Below are 23,646 nucleotides of genomic sequence, written 5' to 3'. Positions count from 1 at the left end.
TTGGCCCCTTCAGGCGGTCTACATGTTCTATGCCCTGGCCTTGGTGTGTGACGACTACTTTGTCCCCTGTCTAGAGAAGCTCTGTGAGGTAAGCAAGCCCTCAGGTTATGGTTGCACTACCATTGAGCTTCTATCACGACTCTTCTTTTAAGCCACTTTAATGTATTTCTGTGAAGAAATGTATTTATTTTTCTTGCTGTCTCTTGTTTCTATATATCTTTTATCTTCTCTCAACAAACAGCGACTTCAGCTGAGCGAGGATGTAGCAGGAGCGACCTTCATGGCAGCTGGAAGTTCTGCACCTGAACTGTTCACCTCTGTCATTGGTGAGAAACACACACACACACACACACACACACACACACACACACACACACACACACACACACACACACACACACACACACACAAAAGCCCAGATTAAACACATTCTGAAAGAGCAACTGTAGTTATTGAAGAACTTGTGTTTTTAAATGTTGGAATGTTGGTAATCTAATAGTATGAGATCTAATACTATTAGATTGCCAAGTACCATATACTTTTTTTTTGTTTATGACGTTTTTTCAATCTTTCCATCCACATCAAAGAGTCATATCTTATACTGCCATACTGTATCTACAGCATGCTTTTCATCTCTGGGTCACCAATGACATGTAAAGGGTCATGGAAAGCCTATTAAAAGGGTTTTATAAAGTAAAATATTAGGGATGCACCGAATATTCGGCCGCCGAAAATTATCGGCCGATCATTTTCGGCGGCCGAATATTTGGTGCATCCCTATTATTTTTTTCAGCACCGAAAAAATATCACCGAATATCAGGGAACAGGGTTACGTTGGTAAACTAACGTGTTGTTGTGATGACGTAATCAAAACGCGGCGACAAGCACGACGCGCGACCATGCTCGCGGCTGGCTCACAGCCAACATGTCTGGCGCTTGGAGATATTTAGAAATATCAGAGAAAGAGGCACGGATTGTGATTTGTAAAACGTGTTCAGCTGACATTTCTCGAGGGGGTGTAACTTCAAAGACTTTCACCACTTCGGGATTACTCCACCACTTGAAATCAAAACACCCGGACAAATATGCGGAGTAAGATCAAATCACAAGCACTGACAGCGAGAGACTGTTCAGCGCTGCCTCTCATGTGCTTGATGAGAAGAGGAACAGACTTATGGCTGATAAAGCAGAGAAGCTACTGTTCATTAAAAAGAACCTCCCACTTTTCCTTAATAAGTAGACAAGGCTGGCTTATCATAAGCTTATCTAGTTCTACATGTCTACTCTATACCCACTTTCCTGAACAATTTTCATTGTGAGTTATAATTCGAGAGACAGCAAGCGCATTTCGTGGCATCTGCGGGCAGTGGCAAGTACTTCCGGCATCTGCCACGGAGGCCGCTACTCCGTGGTATCTGTGGCAAGTATATGCCACAGATGCCACAACTTGCCGTGGCAAGTATATGCCACAACCATGCCACAACTTGCCGTGGCAAGTATATGCCACAACTTATATATGCCACAACTTGCCGTGGCAAGTATATGCCACAAGTTAAGAGTTAAGAGAAGGTTTACGGTAGCTGCCACTCGCCTTCCGTGGCAAATGCTGATATTTAAACCCGTATTTATCGCATAAAATGTCGCTGTTTTGGCATGACTTTATCGGACTGATCTGTACACAAGACTGATGATCTGTTACTGATGGTCCGATCATATTTTTCAAAAAGATTAAACATTATATGTTCTATAGATTTTACTTGGAGAACGTGGTTTGTTAAAATAAATAAACGTGCTATTTTTATGATAATACTCAAGATATATTATTAGTAAGTTGACATAAAGATCTAACATTGTTGACCAGAGGTGGGAAATAGGCTAACTTGTATACTCAAGTACTGTACTTGTGATTTAGAAATAGCCTACTTGTACTTTAGTTGAGTATGTAAATGGTATGTTACGTAGTAGGTTACTTACCCCACTACAATTCAGAGGTAAATTGTGTAATTGTAGCCTACTCCCCTACATTTATTTAATACGCTACCTTTAGTTACTTACTACAGATTCTGATTAATGATGATACATATAATCAAGTCTTAAATCCGACTTTATAGTTACTCCTAGAGTAAATTCACAAGATACCCTACTACAGTATACAAAGTCATTAAAACTAGCTGCACCTTTACCAGCTTTGAGAACACTTTCATGATCAATCATTATAATGAAAACATGTAATATGCACTTTAATTATATTGTTATGCTAATCATTTTGCGCTTTTACTTGAGTAACATTTTAATGCATGACTTTTACTTGTAACAGAGTATTCCAACATTTAGGTTGGCTACTTCTACTTTTACTTCACACTAGAACCGCCAGGGGTCGCTGTATAGCCTACCTAAAACCACCAACGTGTCAAATGAACGAATGCATTGATTTTCAAGGTACAATGTTATTTTATTTATCATACTAGAACACAATGAGTGTTGCCACTACTCGCCGTGGCATGTGCCTTGGCATTTGTGGCATCTCCCACAGAGGCCACTACTCTGTGGCATCTGTGGCAAGTATATGCCACAGATGCCACAACTTGCTGTGGCAAGTATATGCCACAGATGCCACAACTTGCCGTGGCAAGCATATGCCACAACTTGCCATGGCAAGTATATGCCACAACTTGCCGTGGCATTTGCGCATGCTGAACGGGAGTTGCCACAAGATGCCAGAGTTAAGAGAAGTTTTACGGTAGCTGCCACTCGCCTTCCGTGGCAAATGCTGATATTTAAACTCGTATTTATCGTGTAAAATGTCGCTGGACTATCCCAGGACTGATGTGCGATCTCTATTTTTCAAAAAGATAATAAATTATCATTTATATTCAATTTTACTTGGAGTAACGTACTTGGTTTGCTAAAATAAACAAACGGGCTATATCTATGATAGTAGGCTAAACATAGGCCTATATTGTAATAAAAAAAGAAATATTGGCAAATGAGCTTTGCAACGCAAGCCCTTGGCAATTGTCGCTTCTTGAGGGGAGTTTCCACTGCTTGCTACGATAACCAGGTGTATTGTTACTAGTAAAGACAAATATCTGTATTGACACAGCAACGTGTACAATGGTGTTATTAGACTTGGCTACAGAATTAGGGCAGCTGTAACTGATTGCAGTTGCCACTGGTAGTGAGATGCTAAGAATTATATTTTATAAATTAGGCAAAGGACAGTTATATTTGATTGTACACATGTATAAATGTGTTATTTTAAATCCAGGCATATATACTTAATTTGTATTATTTTCGTTGTTAATAAACAGATTAATGTCATTGTATCTGTTTTGTTGTTTAATATTTTAATTCTGGTTGAATATTTTTATTTAAATGCTTCAGATTATTCTTATTCGATATTGATATCAGTGAATCTAAACAAACCATGTTATTCCGTTAAGACAATCATGACAGTATATTAAAAATCGAGACACAATGCATGCTTTTTTATCCACCCTTTTATTGCGTTTTGAAACTGGCGAACAATTTATATTGTTCGAGTTCTTGACAGAACGCTGAGTCATGCTCATCCGTCTCCCCTTGCCAGCTTTTCAGTGCTTGTAGGCTTTGCGCTTGGTTGTCCTTATCCTTATAGCACAAGTAGGCTATTTCTAAATCACAAGTACAGTAGGCTACTTGAGTATACAAGTTAGCCTATTTCCCACCTCTGGTCAACAATGTTAGATCTTTATGTCAACTTACTAATAATATATCTTGAGTATTATCATAAAAATAGCACGTTTAAATATTTTAACAAACCACGTTCTCCAAGTAAAATCTATAGAACATAATGTTTAATCTTTTTGAAAAATAGAGATCGGACCATCAGTAACAGATCATCAGTCTTGTGTACAGATCAGTCCGATAAAGTCATGCCAAAACAGCGACATTTTACGCGATAAATACGGGTTTAAATATCAGCATTTGCCATGGAAGGCGAGTGGCAGCTACCATAAACCTTCTCTTAACTTGTGGCATTTACTTGCCACGGCAAGTTGTGGCATATACTTGCCACGGCAAGTTGTGGCATGGTTGTGGCATATACTTGCCACGGCAAGTTGTGGCATCTGTGGCATATACTTGCCACAGATACCACATCTGTGGCATATACTTGCCACAGATACCACGGAGTAGCGGCCTCTGTGGCAGATGCCGGAAGTACTTGCCACTGCCTGCAGATGCCACGAAATGAGCCAGGCCCTACTGTATAATTCACCATCTCAGGTTATCATTAGGGGGAAATGACAGCAGCACAGTGTTCAATATATTGTACTTTCGGTATCTAAATGATACTATGTTGTTTACATTGCTCATGAGGACAGACCACCTTATTTGCAGATTCTTGAAATTGTAATTTAATTTGTAATTGATTGTGGATTTTGTATCCAGTTTTCACTTTATGTATCTTTATACAATGTTTACTACTTTGCTTATGAGGACAGACAGCCTTATTTACAGATTCTCGGAATTCAATTGTAATTGAATTTGTAAATAGTTACATTCATGTGGATTTATCCAGCTTGCACATTTGTATGCATGCACTTATAGGTGCATTTGTTGTTGTTGAAGGCCTGGCTGTTACAGTCTTTATTTACACTATTTTGTTGTAGGCCTGCTGGCCTAGATGTTTATGCAGTTTTAAAGCACCTTGGCTTTGTTCTGAATGCACTTTGTTGTAGTTATCCTACAGAGAAAAGAAAATGCACTTGACTTGGAATTAATGTACTGTATGCATTCAAAAGTGCTGAATAAATGTTTTATGGACCCATAATAGTGATTATTATTTAAGTTAAGTTTTGCCATAATCATGTATTTTTCCATAATCAGGTAGCTGAACAACATTGGTAAAAAATGTATACATTATATATATATATATTTCTATTAATCATTTTCGGCATTCGGTTTTCGGCCAACTGTTTCCTATTTTCGGTATCGGTTTCGGCCAAGAATTTCCCATTCGGTGCACCCCTATAAAATATATCAGCCTTATCTTAAGCCACAATTAAAACATTGGTAAAAAGTGTTTAAAGGATTGGAAATGGTGAATGTGCAACGCTGCACTGTTACTGTTCATTGTATGGAACCACAGAACTCAACCTGGGATATAAGTAGAAAATGTAAACTGTTGTATGTTGAGGTCGTTTTGAAGATCAGGGGCCGTATTCACAAAGGATCTTAGGGCTAAAAGTAGCTCCTAACTGGCGAATTTAGGAGAAACTCCTAAACATAATGGGCGTGTCAGTCTTACATTTAGGACTCCTAATTTTATTCACTAAGAGCAATTCACAAAGTATTTTAGGCCTAAAAGTAGCACCTAATTTTAGGAGAGCTTAAAAGTCCTCGAGAGGACTCCTAACTCAGTAAGACCTATTCACAAAGAATTTGAAAATGGCTGCGAGACGAAATGTTTTGGAGACAATGGAAGACTGTGAATTGATCAAGAGATATAGGCTAAATCGTGAGGGTATCAAACTTGTTGTGGAATTAGTGCGGGATGCAATAACATCCCCGACTAACAGGAATAACCCGATTAGTCCGGAAATAAAATGTTTGGCAACACTACGATATTTAGCAACAGGGAAAATGCAACTTTGCAATAGCGACGATTTAGGAATATCACAACCATCAGTCAGCCGTGCCATAAACCAAACCATCAGCGCGCTCTCTAGACCACATATCATCCAACAGTTTATCCGGTTTCCTTTGGACAATCAACAACTACACAGGATCAAAGCCAACTTCATGGCAATTGCAGGTATGCCCGGTGTGGTCGGTGCTATTGACGGGACGCACATAAAAATAATTGCGCCATCAAAAGATGAGGACGTGTTCGTCAATAGAAAGAAAGTACATTCCATCAACACGCAGATTGTTTTCATTCATCATGATAGGGGGACTTGAACGGCGGTATGGGCTGTTATTGAAAGTGTTTAAGTGCTGGAAATATGCTCATTGGATAATAGTTTGCAGGGTGCTTTTAATTGCCTCCTTGATTTAATGCAATTTACGTATTTTTATTGTTTGCTCTCTCTCTTTAACGTGCATATACAACGTCATTATCGTGGTCTGCACAAACTTGTCATCATGCGTGTATTCTGCTAACTGCACTGTCCATAACTATTTGATAGGAATACATTTCTAGCCTAGGCTATTTCCTTGTTTTAGTGGGCTCGTTTGTGGGATGTTGCGGATGAGTTTCACCGAGACCGCCTGCTCTGAACAACCAATCACAGTACTGACCGCTTCTAAACTCATGCACGAGAATCTAGGTAATCCATAGCAACGGCGCGTCACTCTTAGTTCACTCTTAGTGATTTATCCTTAGTATGAGTAGGTCTCAGCGGCTTTGTGAATAACTTTTAAGAAAAAACTCCTACGTAGAATGTTTTAGCGCGAGTTAGGAGCACTCCTAGCGGTAAGATAAAATGCTTTGTGAATACGGCCCCTGGTCTCATAATAGCCTGCTTTTGTTATAATTATGTGTATTTTGTATTAATTGTTGGTATTCTGTACATTTTCATATCCAGATAATTATTTTTTATTGCAATGCGTATGTTGTTTCACAAAGTTGTAGGGATAAAATAAGATTACAAACGATTTTTTAACTTTATGTGACAGTATACAAAGAAAAAGGAAAACAAACAAATAGAGAATTTCTTGTGAAGAGATTTCAGAAATATAACAATGAAAATACCCAAGCTTCAATTGAAAATTATTGTTATTTCTTTTACAATCATAGCAAAGTTATATCCCCAAAATGTGAACACAATGTTTGTAAAGTGGGTAATGAGTATTTGTGTTTACAGGAGTTTTCATCACGAAAGGTGACGTCGGGGTCGGCACCATCGTTGGCTCCGCCGTCTTCAACATCCTCTGTATTATTGGAGTGTGTGGCATATTCGCCGTACAGGTACAGTCCAAAACACGCGCACGCACGCACGCACGCACGCACGCACGCACGCACGCACGCACGCACACACACACACACACACACACACACACACACAAAACCTTATCAGTTGTGTTTTTATGGCTCTTTATCTCTCAAACTTAGTATTCCTCCTACCAATATTCACTCAGACATTTATGAAGCATTTTAAACACTGCACTATAGAGTGGTTCAGTGATGACATCTTCTTCGTGGCAGAAAATAGGCTCTGTTGCAAACACACGTTTATGATACTTAGACCTTTTGTTTTGCAGGATAATCGCCACACATTAACACCACTTTTTTGGTTTTGAAGCGTAAATTCAATTGCTAGAAGTAGAAAATTAAGACCACAGGCATAACCACTGCTAAGCTAGAGAAGGCTAATGTTTAGCATGAGGAGGTTAAGTATACTCATTTAGTCACCTAACCACATATCTTAACTCAGGCATTGCTAAGCTAAAGGGGGCTATTGTATGACATAACAACATTTTGCAGTCTCATTTAGCCACTTATTAGCTACCCCCTTTTTTTAAGGCACATATAAGCTTTGCAAATTAACAATTGGGGTAATTTCTGACGTATTTCATGTCGTATAACAAAATGTGAAAATCTTGCTTGGGTTAACCACAGTTCTAATCTAATCATTGATTTAGAGATGGTGTGAGAACTTGTGTTATGCTAATTAATGTCCAGTACTAAGTCGTTTCTATACTACTACTAGTCATTTCAATACTCATTCCTGCATCCATCCACCCATGAGCTGACAATGTGCTGATATGATGTTCTCATAGAATAATATTTCAATTTCCTGCATTACCCCTAAATTGATACAAAAAATGAAAGTAAAACCTCAAATGAATAATACAATCTCTCTCTCGTCTGAATCAACTGTTATGTGTCTCGTTCCCTGCTGTAATCCTGGGAGAAAGGCAGACTTGAAATTCTTATTTAGATTGCATGTTATGCAAGCCCAAAAGAGACATGCACAAACACAAACAAGCACACACAGAGCCTGCTTTATCCTGTTAAAAGTGCAAAGCAGTGAGTGCATTGTGGGATGTGTGACTCAGCAGTGTGTGCCTGGGCTGCATGGTTTGGACAAATTGAGATTATTTTTATTTTTGACTGATTTTGCAATTTGCAATGATTCACGATAATGGAGAGATTAATCGTTTTTGATTAGAATTCTTATTATGATTGAAAAATATATTAACTGATAATGGTGGGAGTATTTTTCAAAGATGATCTTCTAGGTTGGGATAGTCCTGCAGCTCGATAATTCTTCCTTCAAAATGTATATATGCAGTACATATTAAGCCTTTAACAAATAGTGTTCTTCCTGCAATTTGAATATTGCACCTACACACGAGGATGAGAGCCATGTGAATTTTTTTCGAGATCTGACCAAAAGGTAATTATTATATTAAAAATAAAGTCAGAATTCTGAGAAAGAAAATCACTTTGGTTACACCTAAAAAATACATTAATGCAATAGTCCATATTTCCATTTCAATAAAATGTTGACTCCTTGTGCAGCCTGTCTGTAAGTTTGGCCTCTCTCTCTCTTTCTCAGGCGATCCATCTCACCCGCTGGCCTCTTATCAGAGACTCTACATACTACACCCTGTCGATCACGGCTCTCATAGTGGTAAGGAACAGCTTGATACGACCCAGAGTCACAAACTTTGCAAATTCAAAGATTCATCCTGCATTCTTTGGAAATATTAATAGATTTTATCACCAAACTTAAGTGGTCCTGATGTGTCCACATGTAATTATGCTCTTCGTAACCAACTATATGAACATCATTCACAATGTTATCGTGTTAAACAGAAGCCTTAATCTACATTTTCTGTGTTGTTTCACAATAACACAGTAACATGTTGGTGTTAGTGTATCACTACGGTAACGTACAGTGTTGAGACTATCGTTTTCCAACAGTCGTCTCCTAAGTTGTTAGCTGTGTCAAGAAACAACACACAGGTGTATCAAAGACAGAATATGTTTGTCTTCATTTTCCTCTTCACCTTTATGAATTTACAATAATCATGCTTTTAAAAGCTGTTTTAATTGCACATTTAAATATCTGATTTTCACTTCTGTAATTTTTCCGTCTTTCATATTACAGTTCATATATGACGAAAAAATTGTTTGGTAAGTCTAAACTTTAAAAGTGTTGAATGTTTACAATTAATGAAAAATAAGAACAAAGGATTCACATGGTAATTTATCCAAACTGTGTTTTCCAGGTGGGAAGCTCTGACGTTGGTTCTGATGTATTTCGTCTACATTTTCATAATGAAGTAAGTTTTTCTTAAAGAACACAAACGGGACAAAACAGGAGTCCCCTACCGGTTGATCACAGCTAACCCATTTAATCATATCAGTAAGATTTTGATCATTACAACTATGCTATGTTTTAAGTCGGTGATTATCAGTTGGCGTCAGAATGATCACTTCCTGTTGCTCTTTTTTCAACATAAATGTTCGATGTGAATTAGTCTTGACCTTTGTTTCAGGATGAACTCCTACGTTGTTCGTTTTCTGGAGAGGCGGACGAAGAATTTGTCCAGTCTGAGAAATGGAGTGGCCTCTAACGGCGAGCTTGAAGATGGCTGTGATGCTACATCTGTTCTACTGAAGAAAGGTTATTTTTTATGTTTATGATACTTACACTTTTTGTTAAGTAGGATCATCTCCACATATTAACACCACTTTTATGATTGTTGAGTGTAAATGCGATCTGTAGAAGTTAAAATGTAAAAACAACTGCATGACGGTGGCATGACATAACGTCACCACCGCTAGGCTAAAGGCAGAAAATGTTCGGTGTGACAACATTTAGCTGTCTCATTTATCAACCTGTTAGCAACAGTCGTTTCTAACATACATAAAAAATCCACACATTAACCTGTCGGGTAGTAATACAAAAATAAATAAAATCTCTTTAGCTTTGTTTTTAACTACAGATCTTATATAAACGTTGATTACCAGACGAGGACACCGGCAGTGGTAAAATGCTAATTTCCTGGTTTTAGGACTCCTGAATTCCTACACCACTCCATTGCGCATGTGCATTATCTAACCCAGGACAGAGCCATGCTAACTTTTTCCATCTTCTCCCACTTTTTAAGCTTAGTTAAAAAAAAAAACGTGTAAGAATACATGATCTAGGATTTGATTTGTGTGTTAAAGAACTGTATGTTCTAGCACGATGTCACGAGGTATGGAATATTTAAGATGCATGTGTGTGTTTCCCACAGCGAACCACCACAGGAAGCCTTCTGTGCTGATGGTGGACGAGCTGCTGTCAGCCTACCCCCACCAGCTGTCCTTCTCTGAGGCGGGCATGAGAATCATGATCACCGACCACTTCTCTCCGAGGACCAGGCTCACCATGGCTTCACGGATGCTCATCACAGAGGTACACACAGGGCTACAACACTTTTGATAGAAACATGAACAAAGTAAAAGGATGACTACCATTTCCAATTGGAAGCAGGCTGCAGTAGGTTTTCCTCAGAAGAGTGTGCGTTAGCCTAAACCCTAACCCTTACGTCTCAATTTCTGCTACTACAGCACACAAACCATATATACGCTCCTCTCATTACAGGCCATTACAGGCCACTAGCAATCAAATAATGACAGACTGCCTATGCTTTGGGGCGGCTGTAGCAAGTCCCTCAATCTGTAGGGAATTAGCATGGGAAGCAAAGGGCCGCCAGTTCAAGTCAACTGGGGGAAGGACTTCAACCCTTCTACCATATATTTTTGGGATTCCTGTAGAGTGTGCTGTTTTCTTTAAGGGGCCCTTCACCTAACACTCTTATCTCTGCAATTCGACAGCTCTGCTGTGCAGCTACAAAAGCGAACATCAGTGCTAGCTTCACAGACAGGATGAGGCGCTTTATAGCACTTTAAACCATAATATGATGTTAATAAAAGCTTAAAGGGAGATGCTAATGACTTTATTCACCAGCTGTCATTTATACTGAGCACTACCTGTCTGAAATTAACATGATAACCTTGACTGTGTAGGGGTGTTGAAATGAATCGTTCCTACGATGCATCGCGATGCGGACGTGGACGATTCTGCAGAACATAATCGATTATAGCGTAGTAACGTTGCTTACTGATTTTCCGGCCGCGGCTTTACAATAAAGTTGACTATGTGGACACAAGCCTTGAATATCAAATCAGTCGGTGACACAGAGATCACGGAACATACGTGACAGCGGCACAGCGACACCACACACGGAGCAGTCTGCTTTATCCACCAACACAAGAACACCAGTCCAGAACCAACAGCAGAATGACCCGCTCTGAATCAGTCTGTGTCGCTGCAGCTCAGACACAAAGGGATTTATGTTTTTTTTAAATACTCGCGTTACAATCATGTCAGGTTTTTTGGTGGATTTAGTCTTGGTTTGCAGAGTATGAGTATCCTCTTGCTATTTTCAGACGATATATTGGCTACGTGTGTAAAGTTTGTGAAGGCAGGAGGAAAAAAGCTTCCGCGATCACCGTCTCCTCTCCGTTCCTCCAAACCCCGCCTCCCCTGAAAATAATGAGTGACAGTAACCTGATAGAAACATTATTATTCACTTAATCACTGATTGAGATATGATGAAGCTAACTTCATCTCATACATTCATGGGATGTATGTAACAGTAAGACAGAGAATGTAAGTGTGCTGTTGTAAATACTCCCGTTGTCTGCTGTGTTCAGACTCAAGTCATGTGTGTGATGCCACAGTCAGGACATTCAGTGTCCTTGTTTTAACAGAAGAGCGTTGCTAGAAGCTACAGCTAGACTGCAGAAGCATTAGTTGTTTGTTTTTGAGGATGGAACAATTTCACACACAGATACTGTATAGGGATGCTAGAGCTATACAGTTGATTTATTTTGGTTTATAAATGAATGTCAATACATTTCTTGAAATTTCTGAAGCACTTTCTAAATAAGAAAAAGTTCATATGTTCATGAGTTCATAAGTATTTACTGCACGTATTCATTGATGAAAAAGAAGCCATGTGCAGTAATATAGGAAATTGAGGATGCAACGCATTGGTATGAATTGTGATGCATCGGGATATCGAATCGGTGACAGGATAATCGTAATCGAATAATGAGACCAGTGAAGATGCACAGCCCTAATGGACTGCAGTACATACTATTCTGTAAAATGGTCATTTATGAATAGACCAAAACTATATATTTTAAACATTAAGAAATTACAAACCTTAGGGGTTGTCAATATAACTGTTGAAATAATTAGATGAAACTTTGACCTGCTATCGCTTGTTACAACACTTTTTAAAAGTTTGTAACTGAGATGTAAACAAATAAAGTCTTTTGAAGTTTCATTTTCAATATAAACACAATAAAGAGTTCAGTTTTTTGTGCTTTTAAACTCATTTTTACAATTTTCTTTGTTAATTGTTAAAGAGGACATACATTGAAAATAATTGTGTGTGTGTGTGTGTGTGTGTGTGTGTGTGTGTGTGTGTGTGTGTGTGTGTGTGTGTGTGTGTGTGTGTGTGTGTGTGTGTGTGTGTGTGTGTGTGTGTGTGTGTGTGTGTGTGTGTGTGTGTGTGTGTGTGTGTGTGTGTGTGTGTGTGTGTGTGTGTGTGTGTGTGTGTGTGTGTGTGTGTGTGTGTGTGTGTGTGTGTGTGTGTGTGTGTGTGTGTGTGTGTGTGTGTGTGTGTGCGCGTGTGTGTGTGTGTGTGTGTGTAACAGAGGCAGCGTCTAATCCACTCACGGACTTTGACCAACGGTGACTCAGATGTTCAAGTGAAAGGAGGAAGTAGGCGGGGCATAGAGAACGGGATGTCCGGACCTGAGAGGGGGATCGGCGTTCGCCGCGAGGACCGAGAGGCGGGCAACGAGACGGACAACGAGGACAACGAGAACAATGAGAATGATGAAGACGAAGAAGAAGAGGATGGAGGGGGGCCCTTTGTACCCTTCCAGTGCCCAGGTACCTGCTGGAGATGGATCTGTGGGCACTGTGATTACACTGCTATTGGAAATGATCTATTGTCACTTGTGTTTAAAGAAATACTTTTTTGGAAAACCCTGATTTGCACACATTTAAAAAAAGTTGAGTGCAAAACACTGGACACGTTCTCACACTCAACGAAGGCCATCTTGGTTATGTGACGGAAGCTTCACAACCAGTTGAACTATATATATATAAGTCATGCATATGTTTTTTATTCACTATATAAGTAACGTACTTACATCACTATTCTGGTTTTGAAAAGAAAACACGGTTAATTTAGTGGTGTGATGATTTGGTATCACTAATGTTAGTAACTAGCTAGCTATCCAACTGCAGCGATAAAAAGTTAAATGAAAAATATAAAGATAGTTATTTAAATATAAAAAGTTAAAATAAAATGTCCAATAAATGATCAAATACAAATAACTGAACCTGCAGTAAAACATTGTATGTAAAAAAAAAAAAAAATTAAATGTTTAATAAAAGATAAACATTGTTGAATAAAAACAGAAATAAAAAATGTAAAAATAAAAATGTTCACATTGTACTACAACATGTAACATCTATATTACAATATACGTACATGAGATAACATTGTGCTAATATGGTAGTAATATGAGAGAGCATGATCATCTTTCTATCAGTCTGTTGATCCTTCCTCCCTCTTCATCAGTGTATATATCTCATGTTTCTTGTGTGTTTGCAGCGGGGGGGTTCAACAAGCTGAAGTGGCTGGTGGCCTGGCCTCTCTGCCTGCTGCTGTACTTCACCGTCCCCAACTGCTCCACGCCTCGCTGGGACAACTACTTCATGCTGTCCTTCTTCTGCTCCACCCTGTGGATCGCTGGGTTCTCCTACATCATGGTCTGGATGGTGAGAGACTGGGGGGGAAATTGAGGGGGAGGCACATTGGTAGAAATGTAGATTAAAAAACCTAATGATTTAAATAAATAGCCACGTGTTCATCCTGGAAAACTGATGTACATAGACAATTTACAGAATTCTCTTTCTCATTCTAAGTAAATGGGGGTTAGGGTTAGAAATAGTACCTGTAGTACCACTGTTTGGCCACTGCAAAAACCTGCTTTAATTTCGATTTCGTAATAGAAAAACAAATACCTGCTAAAATACAGGCAGTAATATTCTGTCTTCCTCTATCAGGTGACAGTGATCGGCTTCACACTCGGTATCCCGGACGTCATCATGGGCATCACCTTCCTGGCAGCCGGCACCAGCGTCCCTGATTGCATGGCCAGCCTTATAGTGGCACGACAAGGTAAACACACAAACACACACAAATAACAGGTTACAAAGCTGTAATTTTGCACAAACACACACACAAGCAGCTCATTGAAGCCAAACAACATAATCAAAGTGAATGCAGTATCAAAGAGCCAGAGAGGGAAGAGATGACAGAGATGGGTGGGGGGGAGTATGAGTGGGGGCTGCTTTTCCACTGTCCCCCTTCCATCCCTGTGGCGAGGCTGTAAAAGAAAGGGGGGAGGGGTGAGAGCAGACAGCCTGATAGGGTCCCTTCCTCCATCCTTTCATCTGTATTTATTCTTGCTCCTGTTATCAAATATTTAAACTGCTCTGTGTGGGGGGGGGGGGGGATTGAGGTTTGGGGATGAGTCTTGCTTGCAGATCCACTGATGTCACACGTGTCAACCCACCTATGTCCCAACCTGACACATCCCAGTGTAGCTTCCTGTTTCCCTGTTACCAACTCAATTTTCCCTTTATGCTTAGCTTGCTTCTAGTTCATTAACATCCTTTAACGGTGTAATAATCAAATATTACATTAAACAAACAAGAATTGGCTAAAACCATAAAAGTCGGTAATGAAGTTTAAATGTGCGCCATTTTTTTAAATGCCTTAAATGATAAGAAAATGACTTGTTCTTGATTGTTTAAGTATGTTTTTCTGGGAACTTTAATTGTTATCTCAGAATTGTGATTTATTTCTCAGAATTCTGAGATTTTCGCAGAAATGCATCTCTAAATAACCCTAACCCCGAAAATAAATCACTTTACGTCAGAACTCAACAATTTCCAAAATTGGGATCAATAAAGTAAATATGATCTAACCTCAATAAAAAAAGTGGAGATCATTCTTTTTCGAAAGTATGTGAAACAGGTTAAATGTAAAATTGTTGATCTGTGATCTACAAGATATTCTTAATCTAGCATCCTCAGATCCACACCATCCACATATCCGGGAAACGTGGGGTATTCTTCTCATTAATGTAAAGTTCTTGAGGAAACAACCATTTATATTCTCGTGATTATTTCTCCCCATATATCAGAGGCGAAACACATCTCGGTAACTCCCTCTCTGTTTCTTTCTATCTTATTTTCCTTACAAATGTATCTGTTCAGGAATGGGAGACATGGCTGTGTCCAACTCCATCGGCAGTAACGTGTTTGACATCCTGGTGGGGCTCGGGCTCCCCTGGTCCGTGAAGACCCTCGCTATCAACTACGGCTCTGATGTAAGTAACACACTCCCCAATGTACCTCAAACCCCCTCTTATCAAGGTCAAACCTGAACTATTCACAGCAATACAGGTGATGGCAATGTTCAGAATTCATCAACACTAAAGTAGGTGCTTCTTCTAACTTAAGATAACCATCAAAATAGTATTTTGCCTAAATTAAAGTCATTAAGTGGAGTGTCTGTACATCCAAGGCTAATTTACTTTTCATGATGTAACATAACACCTTTCAGTTACCCACAGCATGACAGCACTACTCAAAACATATATTTACTAGATGGAAATAAGAAAAATACATTGGGGTGACAAAAGTCTACTTTTTTGTGTAACCCTGTCAACATGGACGTGCACAAATGTTGGAGCAGTTTCTCAGTAAAGAGAAAACATGATAACAAGAAAAAAATGCTATGGAGCTATCTGCAACAAATTACTGATAACAAATACCAAATTGAAAATTAGAAAACAAAAAGCAAGAGAAAAATAATTGCTGAGTAAATGGTTTGTTTATAAAAGCAGCTGGGTTATGCACCACCACAAAAAATGAAAACAAAGAAAATTAATTGGTATAGAAATAAGCTGTTGTTATTCATACATGTTTCCAAAAATAATTAATAGTTAACAAAAGCATAAATCATTAGGATTTCAGACGATGTTATCAGTATCCTGAGTTGTTACTGAAGTGCACTCTTTTTGCTTCTCACAACTGCACAGACCTTGTATTCAATAGGTATACATACTTTTTTTTTAATTGAACAGTACATTAATGTCCATAACTTGTGAAACATTTAAAAAATGGTACGGTTAACTCAGGATTGTACCCAGACTCCACTGGAATTAATTCACTTTGCAGAAAAATGTAATAATACAACAACAACAAAAAATCCAGGCTACCACGATTTTAGGGCCAAAAGTGAAAAATGTATTGAGTTTTGATCAAAAATTCTATTTTTACAGTCATAATCCTGCAAAAAAAGGCAGACGAGTCAGAACTCCAATTAATAGTAGTAATATATTTTCTTTTTACCATTATATAATGTATGAGAGGATCAAACTTTCTGTCACTTTTCTTCTGTGTTCGTTCTAATAGTAATAGTATTAATGTCTCTCACATTATCTTTTTGCAGATCAAAATCAACAGCAAAGGCCTGATCTTCTCCGTGGGGCTCCTGCTGGCCTCTGTGTTCATGACTGTGAGTGACAGCATGTCTCATCACATACCTCTGATACCCCTTTTCCACTGAGAAGAGCCTGAGAAGAGCCACGTCATGACGTCACGTTTATGTTGATCCCCAGCCTTTGACTGATATGGCTCTTGGTTTTTGGTGCTGGCCGAGCAATTAGTTGGCCCCACATTCATCCAGTTAGCAGGCCAGAGAGCCAGCGTTGCTGCAGTGTAAACACAAAAAACTGGTTTGAAATGGGGCACCAGCTTCAAACTGTCCCTGGAACTGCCTCGGTGGGAAAGGGATATAATAGAGTTCTGATTTCCGTCCATGTGTTTGTTTCATCAGCCCATTGATCTGTTAATCTGCCTTTTAATCCCCCCCCCCCCCCCCCCCCCCATCTATGTCTATCTCTCTGTCCAGGTCCTGGGAGTTCACCTCAACAAGTGGACTCTGGACAAGCGCCTGGGTTTCACGTGTCTCCTCCTCTACTCTGTCTTCCTGTGTGTCTCCTGCCTTATCGAGTACAATATCTTCACCTTCGTCAACCTGCCAACCTGCCGCGACGATTAACACACACACAGACAAGTGCACACATATACACTATATAAATGGTGTTTGCAAATAATTCCAACACATTCTGACGATAGAATTATACTTTCTGGGTCTAATTCTATCGTCAGAATGTGTTGGAATTATTAGAATTAGACCCAGAAAGTATCATTCTTAATATATTTAACAGCGAGAATGATTTGTAAATACCATTTAAAACACACTCACTTACCTGTTTTTATGAGAAGATGTCCCACTCTGCTTCTTTCTTTTTTTATGGCTATCTGCTGTGTCGGCTAGTTTTCGGGGCAGAGATAGAAATGACTGACGTGCCCTCACACAGGACAGAACTGAGGACAGGAGTCACCACTACTGCTTGCTCCTGACTTGAGGACCTTTATTTAGAAACTCCCTGTATTTAGGTGTGAAAGTAGTCATGTTTACTAGCTGCTAACCTTTCCTGAGAGGAAAGGTGGGTCTTTTAGATCTACTAGTTGAGAGTAATAATTATAAAAGCAATGATGTAAATAGGTGGGAGGGTGTAGATTAGCGCTGTGGTTCAGATAACGTTTTTAAAACACAGTTAAGAGTGCAAATCTTCAGGCAAAGAGCACACAATGGTAAGCAGATGGGCCCGATTTTCAAAAACCATTATCTTAAGACTATTTTAGATTTCCAACATGTGGACATTATTTAGTATTTTTAGCGAAACATTTTTAAGAAACCCAACCCCCACACAGAATCAGGGCATTATCAGAATATATTCAAAAAGAACCCCTCAGCGTATTTTAATTTAAGCAGTTAGGTAAAAAACTAACCCTTTATCTCCTCATGGTTCTGTTTTCCTGCTTTACAAATGTTAGTCTGTTTGGCCAATCATTGGAAATGTCAGAGACATTTTCAGGAAACTTGGCCAATCACAGGTGATTCCCAGCATAGGGAACAGCTACCTGCAAAAAACGAAAAGCAGGAAGACAATAAGTGCTTCAGAGATGCATACGGAAGATGATTGGGGCCACATGCGGAATTATTTTTGAGATCTGACCAAAAGTAAAATTGCTTTTGAGTTCTGATAAAAAAGTCAGAATTCAGACTTTCCTTTTCAGAGGTCTGCACTTTGATCTCAGAACTAAAAAAAATTTAAAAAATGTTGCCGGATCCAAAAAGAAAATTCACATGTGGCCCTTATCAACTTCCATCGGTTGGTAGAAGAATTAATGAATACCAACATTGACTCTCTTTCCCTCTCTACAGATCTCTACAGTACCTTTACCTTCTTTGAGATCATGTTGCAGCACAGTTACGATTGTGTCCACATGGTGTCGTATTTTTGGCGGAAAGGCGACTCGAAAAAAGACGCTAGGTGCAACGCTGTTTCTCAAGGTGGCCGCATGCAAAAGCATAAGCTCTCTCCTCATTGGAAACAATTGAAAAAAGATGCTGCCGCTCAAAAAAAGCACTATGTGGACACAAGCCGTTAGCTGCTAGCTGTTGTCCGCTAGCAGTTAGCAGCGTACAATAGCATATTGTTCTCTGTATCTTTGCCTTTTGCTGGAGAACAAAACAACATAAAGTCACATTTTTGTCCAATAAATGCCCACATTTAATTTCCTCCTCAAGCTTTTACCATCAATAGCATCATAGTTGTAGCTCCTATATTTTTTACTGGGAATGAAATAGCTTTAAGAGGAGATTCGTCTTTATCTTCTGTAAATAGACCACCTCTGTAAATACCCCTAGATGTCATATTTATTATTTATTCATGTCATTCGCACATTTCCCCTCTGGAGGTCACAAAGCACCCGGGCAGGTTTTATTTATGGACCCAGTTGGCTGGAACCACTCGTGTTCGAGCAAGCACAACTTCCTCGAAAACGTATTTTGTCTTGTTGATTTTATCAATGACTTTTATGTTGTATGTGTGGATGTTAAAAAAAAGAAATCAAACTTGCACTGAAGAGCTTAAACTAGGAGACTAAGTGTTTCTCCTGATGTGTGCTGATTATAAGGATGGCATCCTTGTAAAATGAAGCAGGTTTTTATGAAAGAATTATGTTTTTTTAGAGAAGTAAATGTTTTGGGACATTGTTGCGGAGAGGTGTCGTAGTTTGCGCTGCCACCTAGGGACAGAAACGATGAACTGCTGCTTTTTTTCTCTTCTGGAAGACGCCGACCAAATAGACTGAAAACAGTGGTGGCATTATTTCAAACAGGTCGCACGAGGTACTTCCTCTGCGGTGAATTTCCTGCTACACTCGTGAGGTAAAGATGCAATACCAAGCATCAGGACTTTTATTCCAGCTCTAATACTCAAAGGTTGAGCGTTCAACTTTATTTTTATCCAGGAGTTCTTTGTATTTTGTAATGCCTAATGTCTAGATTTGTCCAGATTTGGTAGGTTTGTGGTAAAATTGAGATAAATATTCCTACTAGTTTTTTGGAGCATGTACAATGTGGTTCGTGAAACCCTACGGAGGATTTGTATTCAACTAGTGGAGTCACACTATTCCTCAAAGACTTCCAGCACAGAAATGAACTCTTCATCGGTCAGATTCATCAAAATGACAGCTTTCCTCTATTTCTTTTTTTTTTTTAATGGAAGACAATTGCTAAAAAAGATTTGTGTCAGGGAAATGTTTAATTTATTGACGAGTACTATCAAATATAAGATCTGAAAAATATTGTCTTTCGAATGTACAAATAATTTATGTTTGTTGTCAATATATCATATATCACATTTATTTATACAGAGGCAGAGTGCTATGAACGGAAAACAGGGTTTACGTGTGTCGCGAATCTTATGTAATGCAATAACTATGAGCTTATGTGTAAATATGCCGCTTTAATGATCAAAGACACATTAGTTTAACATGATGTCTGTCAATATGTGACTCTGTAACAGCATTCCTAACAAAGTTATTTATCAATGACTATACACATAATCACAGCAGGACTGTTATTAACATATGGAGCCCTACAACTCTTATCATGGTCAGTTCTTCCACACTGTATTATCAAATAATAATGGGACACAGAATTATTTAAGTTATTCTCAAATACTGTTGATTCTGGTTATAAAGTAGCTTGAAGCTAGATTTTGAAGTTTTTAATTTGAGCCTTGAAATATATAACTAATTTCCCATTTGTTCTAATTATTTATTTGAAAGTTACTCTGAAATATCAATTTAATCTGGTGCTATTTATAGTGAAAGAGAATATTCTGAGATGGTATACAAAGTTTCATTTATTTGAAAAAGTTGTGTTGAGTTTATAGAGATATCTATATCTGAAACAGCCCATTTCTGCCAGAAAAAGGATGAACATGAAATGTTGCAAAAATCAAATGAGATGCTGAGTCAAAAGTCTGAATAGGTCATTCAAAAATGATGAGGTAGTCACATTGTGATAATGCAAGTCAACCTTTTGATGCAAGATGAATATATATTTTAATATATAAACATTTTTGACTTGCATTCTTTGGGTTTAAGTTAGTATGTCATTAAACCTTTCTATGTAATACATCTCATCTCAAGTCACATTTTGAAGTTAAATAATGATATTACTATCTTAAAATGTTGACTCATAATTATGTATTACGTTATTTCAGATAATAACTAGATATGTGTTGAATTATCATGACTTCTGGTTTCAAATATGCCTCGCATTAATACCCTTAAAGATCTTCTGATATGAAGGAAAAATATGACACACATTCATTCAATCCAAGTGAGTTATACTTTATAATAGAGTGGTGCAGGAATGGGCCCTAAAACCCTGAAATGAGTTAGCATTTTACCATTTGTGGGTCCCTCGCCTCAAAGTCAATGTTTTTTTTAACCAGTTTTAGTGAGAAGCTTGAAATAAGATCTGTTGTTAACACGAGCTGAAGAGATTTTCATGTTTAGTTCTAGGACATAATACGTCAGTAATACCCCACTTGTGAATGTCCGAAGCTTTTATGTGTTATCAAAATGGCGATTTCTAACAAGTGGATTAATAAACTACTAAATATCATCACACCAAATATTAGCCACATTTAGCTTAGCGGTGGTGACGCGCAACCATTTGACCATGATGTAGTTTGTTTATAGCATTATGTTCAGTACTGCAGATTGAATTCATGCTTCAGAAAGCACAAAGTGATAATATGTGGAAATGATCCTGCTGAACAAAGTATCATGAACATGTGTTAGCCAAAGATCTTGTTTTTTTAAATATTCCAAAATACAATGTTTAAGTCGAATTGCTTTTTGTCAAGGGAGCCTTTTGCGATGCAAACATCCGGGTCGGCCTACAAAAAGACATCATCAGTGCACCACTCCATAGGCATCATATTATGTTCTGAAGACATTGGACCAATAAAATAAAGTATATCTCTTTCAAAACCAATAATGCTGATGACTGTTCAAAGTTTAGTTTCAAGACAGTCTGTGTTTTCATTTAAATCAAGCAGCAGATTTAAGCATGTAGCATTCCTTGCTATTCCTAGCTATATTAACAGATGTTCACTCTATATGATACACTACTCTGGCTGAAACAACACTTGGTACAAGGCATCATCATTCGTTTGTGTTTTGAAGTATTTTCAGTCCACCACAGGGCATTTTTTCAGAAATATCTGTATCACGCACTTTACCAATTTAACAATTGATGGTACAGATGATTTGGTGGAATACATTCTGTGCTGCTATTCACTGTTTGTACCTGAACATAGGGTCTTTGAAAAACCAACCAAACTACTACATTTTGAAAAGAGGTGTCTTGTGAAGGAGATTTCTTAATATTGTTGTGATATTCACGTTGGTGATATTGCTGATGTACATACTGTATATAGATAGGTGTAAATGTATTTATATATTTTTTGTCTCAACCTGTATATCTGTTGAATATATTTTCATAGATCCTAGGTGCCCTTTGTACTCCCCTTTGATGTGTTTGAGACCTCTGAAGATATTGTCCTTTGTTACTCGCATGGAGATATTTCAATATGATAAATAATTTAAAGTAAATCTTAATGTATATTGGGATGAGGGTTCAACACGTTTTTTAGATCGCACTGGATTTAGTTTGAACTGGATATCCTAGATGACTGCATGCTGTTGCTAGTACGGGATATCAGAGATAGAGTGTGAGTGTTTGCAGACGATACGTTTCTCTGGGTCTAAGCTTTACCTCTTCATACACAAGAAAACTTTTCAACATAGGTTTACTTTGTGTTTAGATGTTTTAAATGTAATTTTGAGAGATTATTGTGCTACCTTAGCATTAATAAAGTTGTCTTTGCTTAAGGAAACACAAGCCTTGTCCTGTGGTACGTTTTTATTGGATATACAAACTCACACCTGCATGCAGAAATTCCTTTAAAGGACTGACAAGTACCTCTTGTATTGTCACTTAACGGTAATGTATACTTGCACACAGTCCCTGTTTAAGTGTATACTGTACTTTCGCTTTGCCTTGTCATAGTTTTTCTCTTTGCAGATATCCCATAGATATACGGATGTGGAGCTTTTCATGGACAGTCATAAGAGTTGGGAGGGTTACTTTAAATAAAAAAATCTGTAACAATTACTCGTAAAAAAGTGTTTTAAAAAAAAAAGTAATGTAACCTTATTACTTTCCGTTACTTTCGGATTTGGATACCTCAATATCAAATGCAATGAAAAAAGGAAAAGAAAAATCTGATGTTTTTTACCAAAGATATTTATAACACAACAGAACAGTGCGCCCTTAGAAAAGAAGAAACCAAGATATTGAGGATCAGAAATATGTCCTCTGCTCAGAGATTTTATTTATAGTAAAGCTGCCTTTCATTCAGCATATGCAGGCAGTAGTCTATACACCAACACTGAAACACATGAGCACATACTACAGTTTAAAAAAGCAGAAATAAAATCTGAGCCGATAGAAAATGCTCCGTTTTAGTTTAATACACACATGCTCACACACACTATTTCATGAACATACAGGTTCACCTGCTGAATTAAAAACAGAACAAATGAACCAAAGAAAGTGAAAACCATAAAGCAGATTCAGGCAGTAGGCGTATAGATTCACTCTTAAAGTATTAGCCTACAGAACAGTACAGCTGACAGAAAAGAGACGACATCTGATCCTTTACAACAAAACCCTAGATGCTCTTTTTTGTTTTTTTAGTAACGCACTGTAATCCTGATAGTTATCCCCAGTTGTTTTTATTTCAAAGTATTCTGATTACGTATTTTTTGTTTATGTAACTGTAAGAAAATACAGCTATCTTTTCTGTATCCGTATTACATATTCCCTTTACATGTAATCCGTTACTCTCCAAGCCTGAAAGTTATTAGGATACATCATTGATGCACCATGAAGGTCATTACAAACTAATCCATCATCACTAAACTGTTAACCAATTGAACTACTTTCATTGCATTATTAAAAGAAGAATACTGTATACTCTTGCTCTTAGACTTTTATATT

The 23,646-nt window shown here is 38.1% G+C and overlaps 1 protein-coding gene across 1 annotated transcript; it reads left to right on the top strand.

The window, feature by feature from the left end:
* On the top strand, positions 1-22,499 carry LOC307042262 (sodium/potassium/calcium exchanger 3-like). The gene is made up of 14 exons (XM_079686059.1): positions 1-88; positions 242-326; positions 6,849-6,952; positions 8,547-8,621; positions 9,102-9,127; positions 9,223-9,276; positions 9,493-9,620; positions 10,237-10,397; positions 12,713-12,953; positions 13,684-13,850; positions 14,139-14,253; positions 15,357-15,469; positions 16,597-16,662; positions 17,059-22,499. Exons 1-14 carry the CDS (start codon positions 23-25, stop codon positions 17,206-17,208), a joined length of 1,551 nt encoding a protein of 516 aa, XP_079542185.1. The 5' UTR covers positions 1-22; the 3' UTR covers positions 17,209-22,499.
* Positions 22,500-23,646: the final 1,147 nt, after the last annotated feature.

Source organism: Notothenia rossii (assembly GCF_949606895.1).
Source record: "Notothenia rossii genome assembly, chromosome: 6".
NCBI classification, from domain to species: Eukaryota; Metazoa; Chordata; class Actinopteri; order Perciformes; family Nototheniidae; genus Notothenia; species Notothenia rossii.
Note: the sequence above shows the minus strand (reverse complement) of the source record. Positions and strands in the feature narration are given on the sequence as shown.

What these genes read in the sequence shown, in the direction of transcription:
- LOC307042262 (XM_079686059.1), top strand. Translation starts at nt 23, where the DNA reads ATGTTCTATGCCCTGGCCTTGGTGTGTGACGACTACTTTGTCCCCTGT. An exon ending in CGATCACGGCTCTCATAGTG is followed by an intron (nt 8,622 to 9,101) that starts GTAAGGAACAGC and finishes TTCATATTACAG; the next exon opens with TTCATATATGACGAAAAAAT. An exon ending in CCTTATAGTGGCACGACAAG is followed by an intron (nt 14,254 to 15,356) that starts GTAAACACACAA and finishes GTATCTGTTCAG; the next exon opens with GAATGGGAGACATGGCTGTG.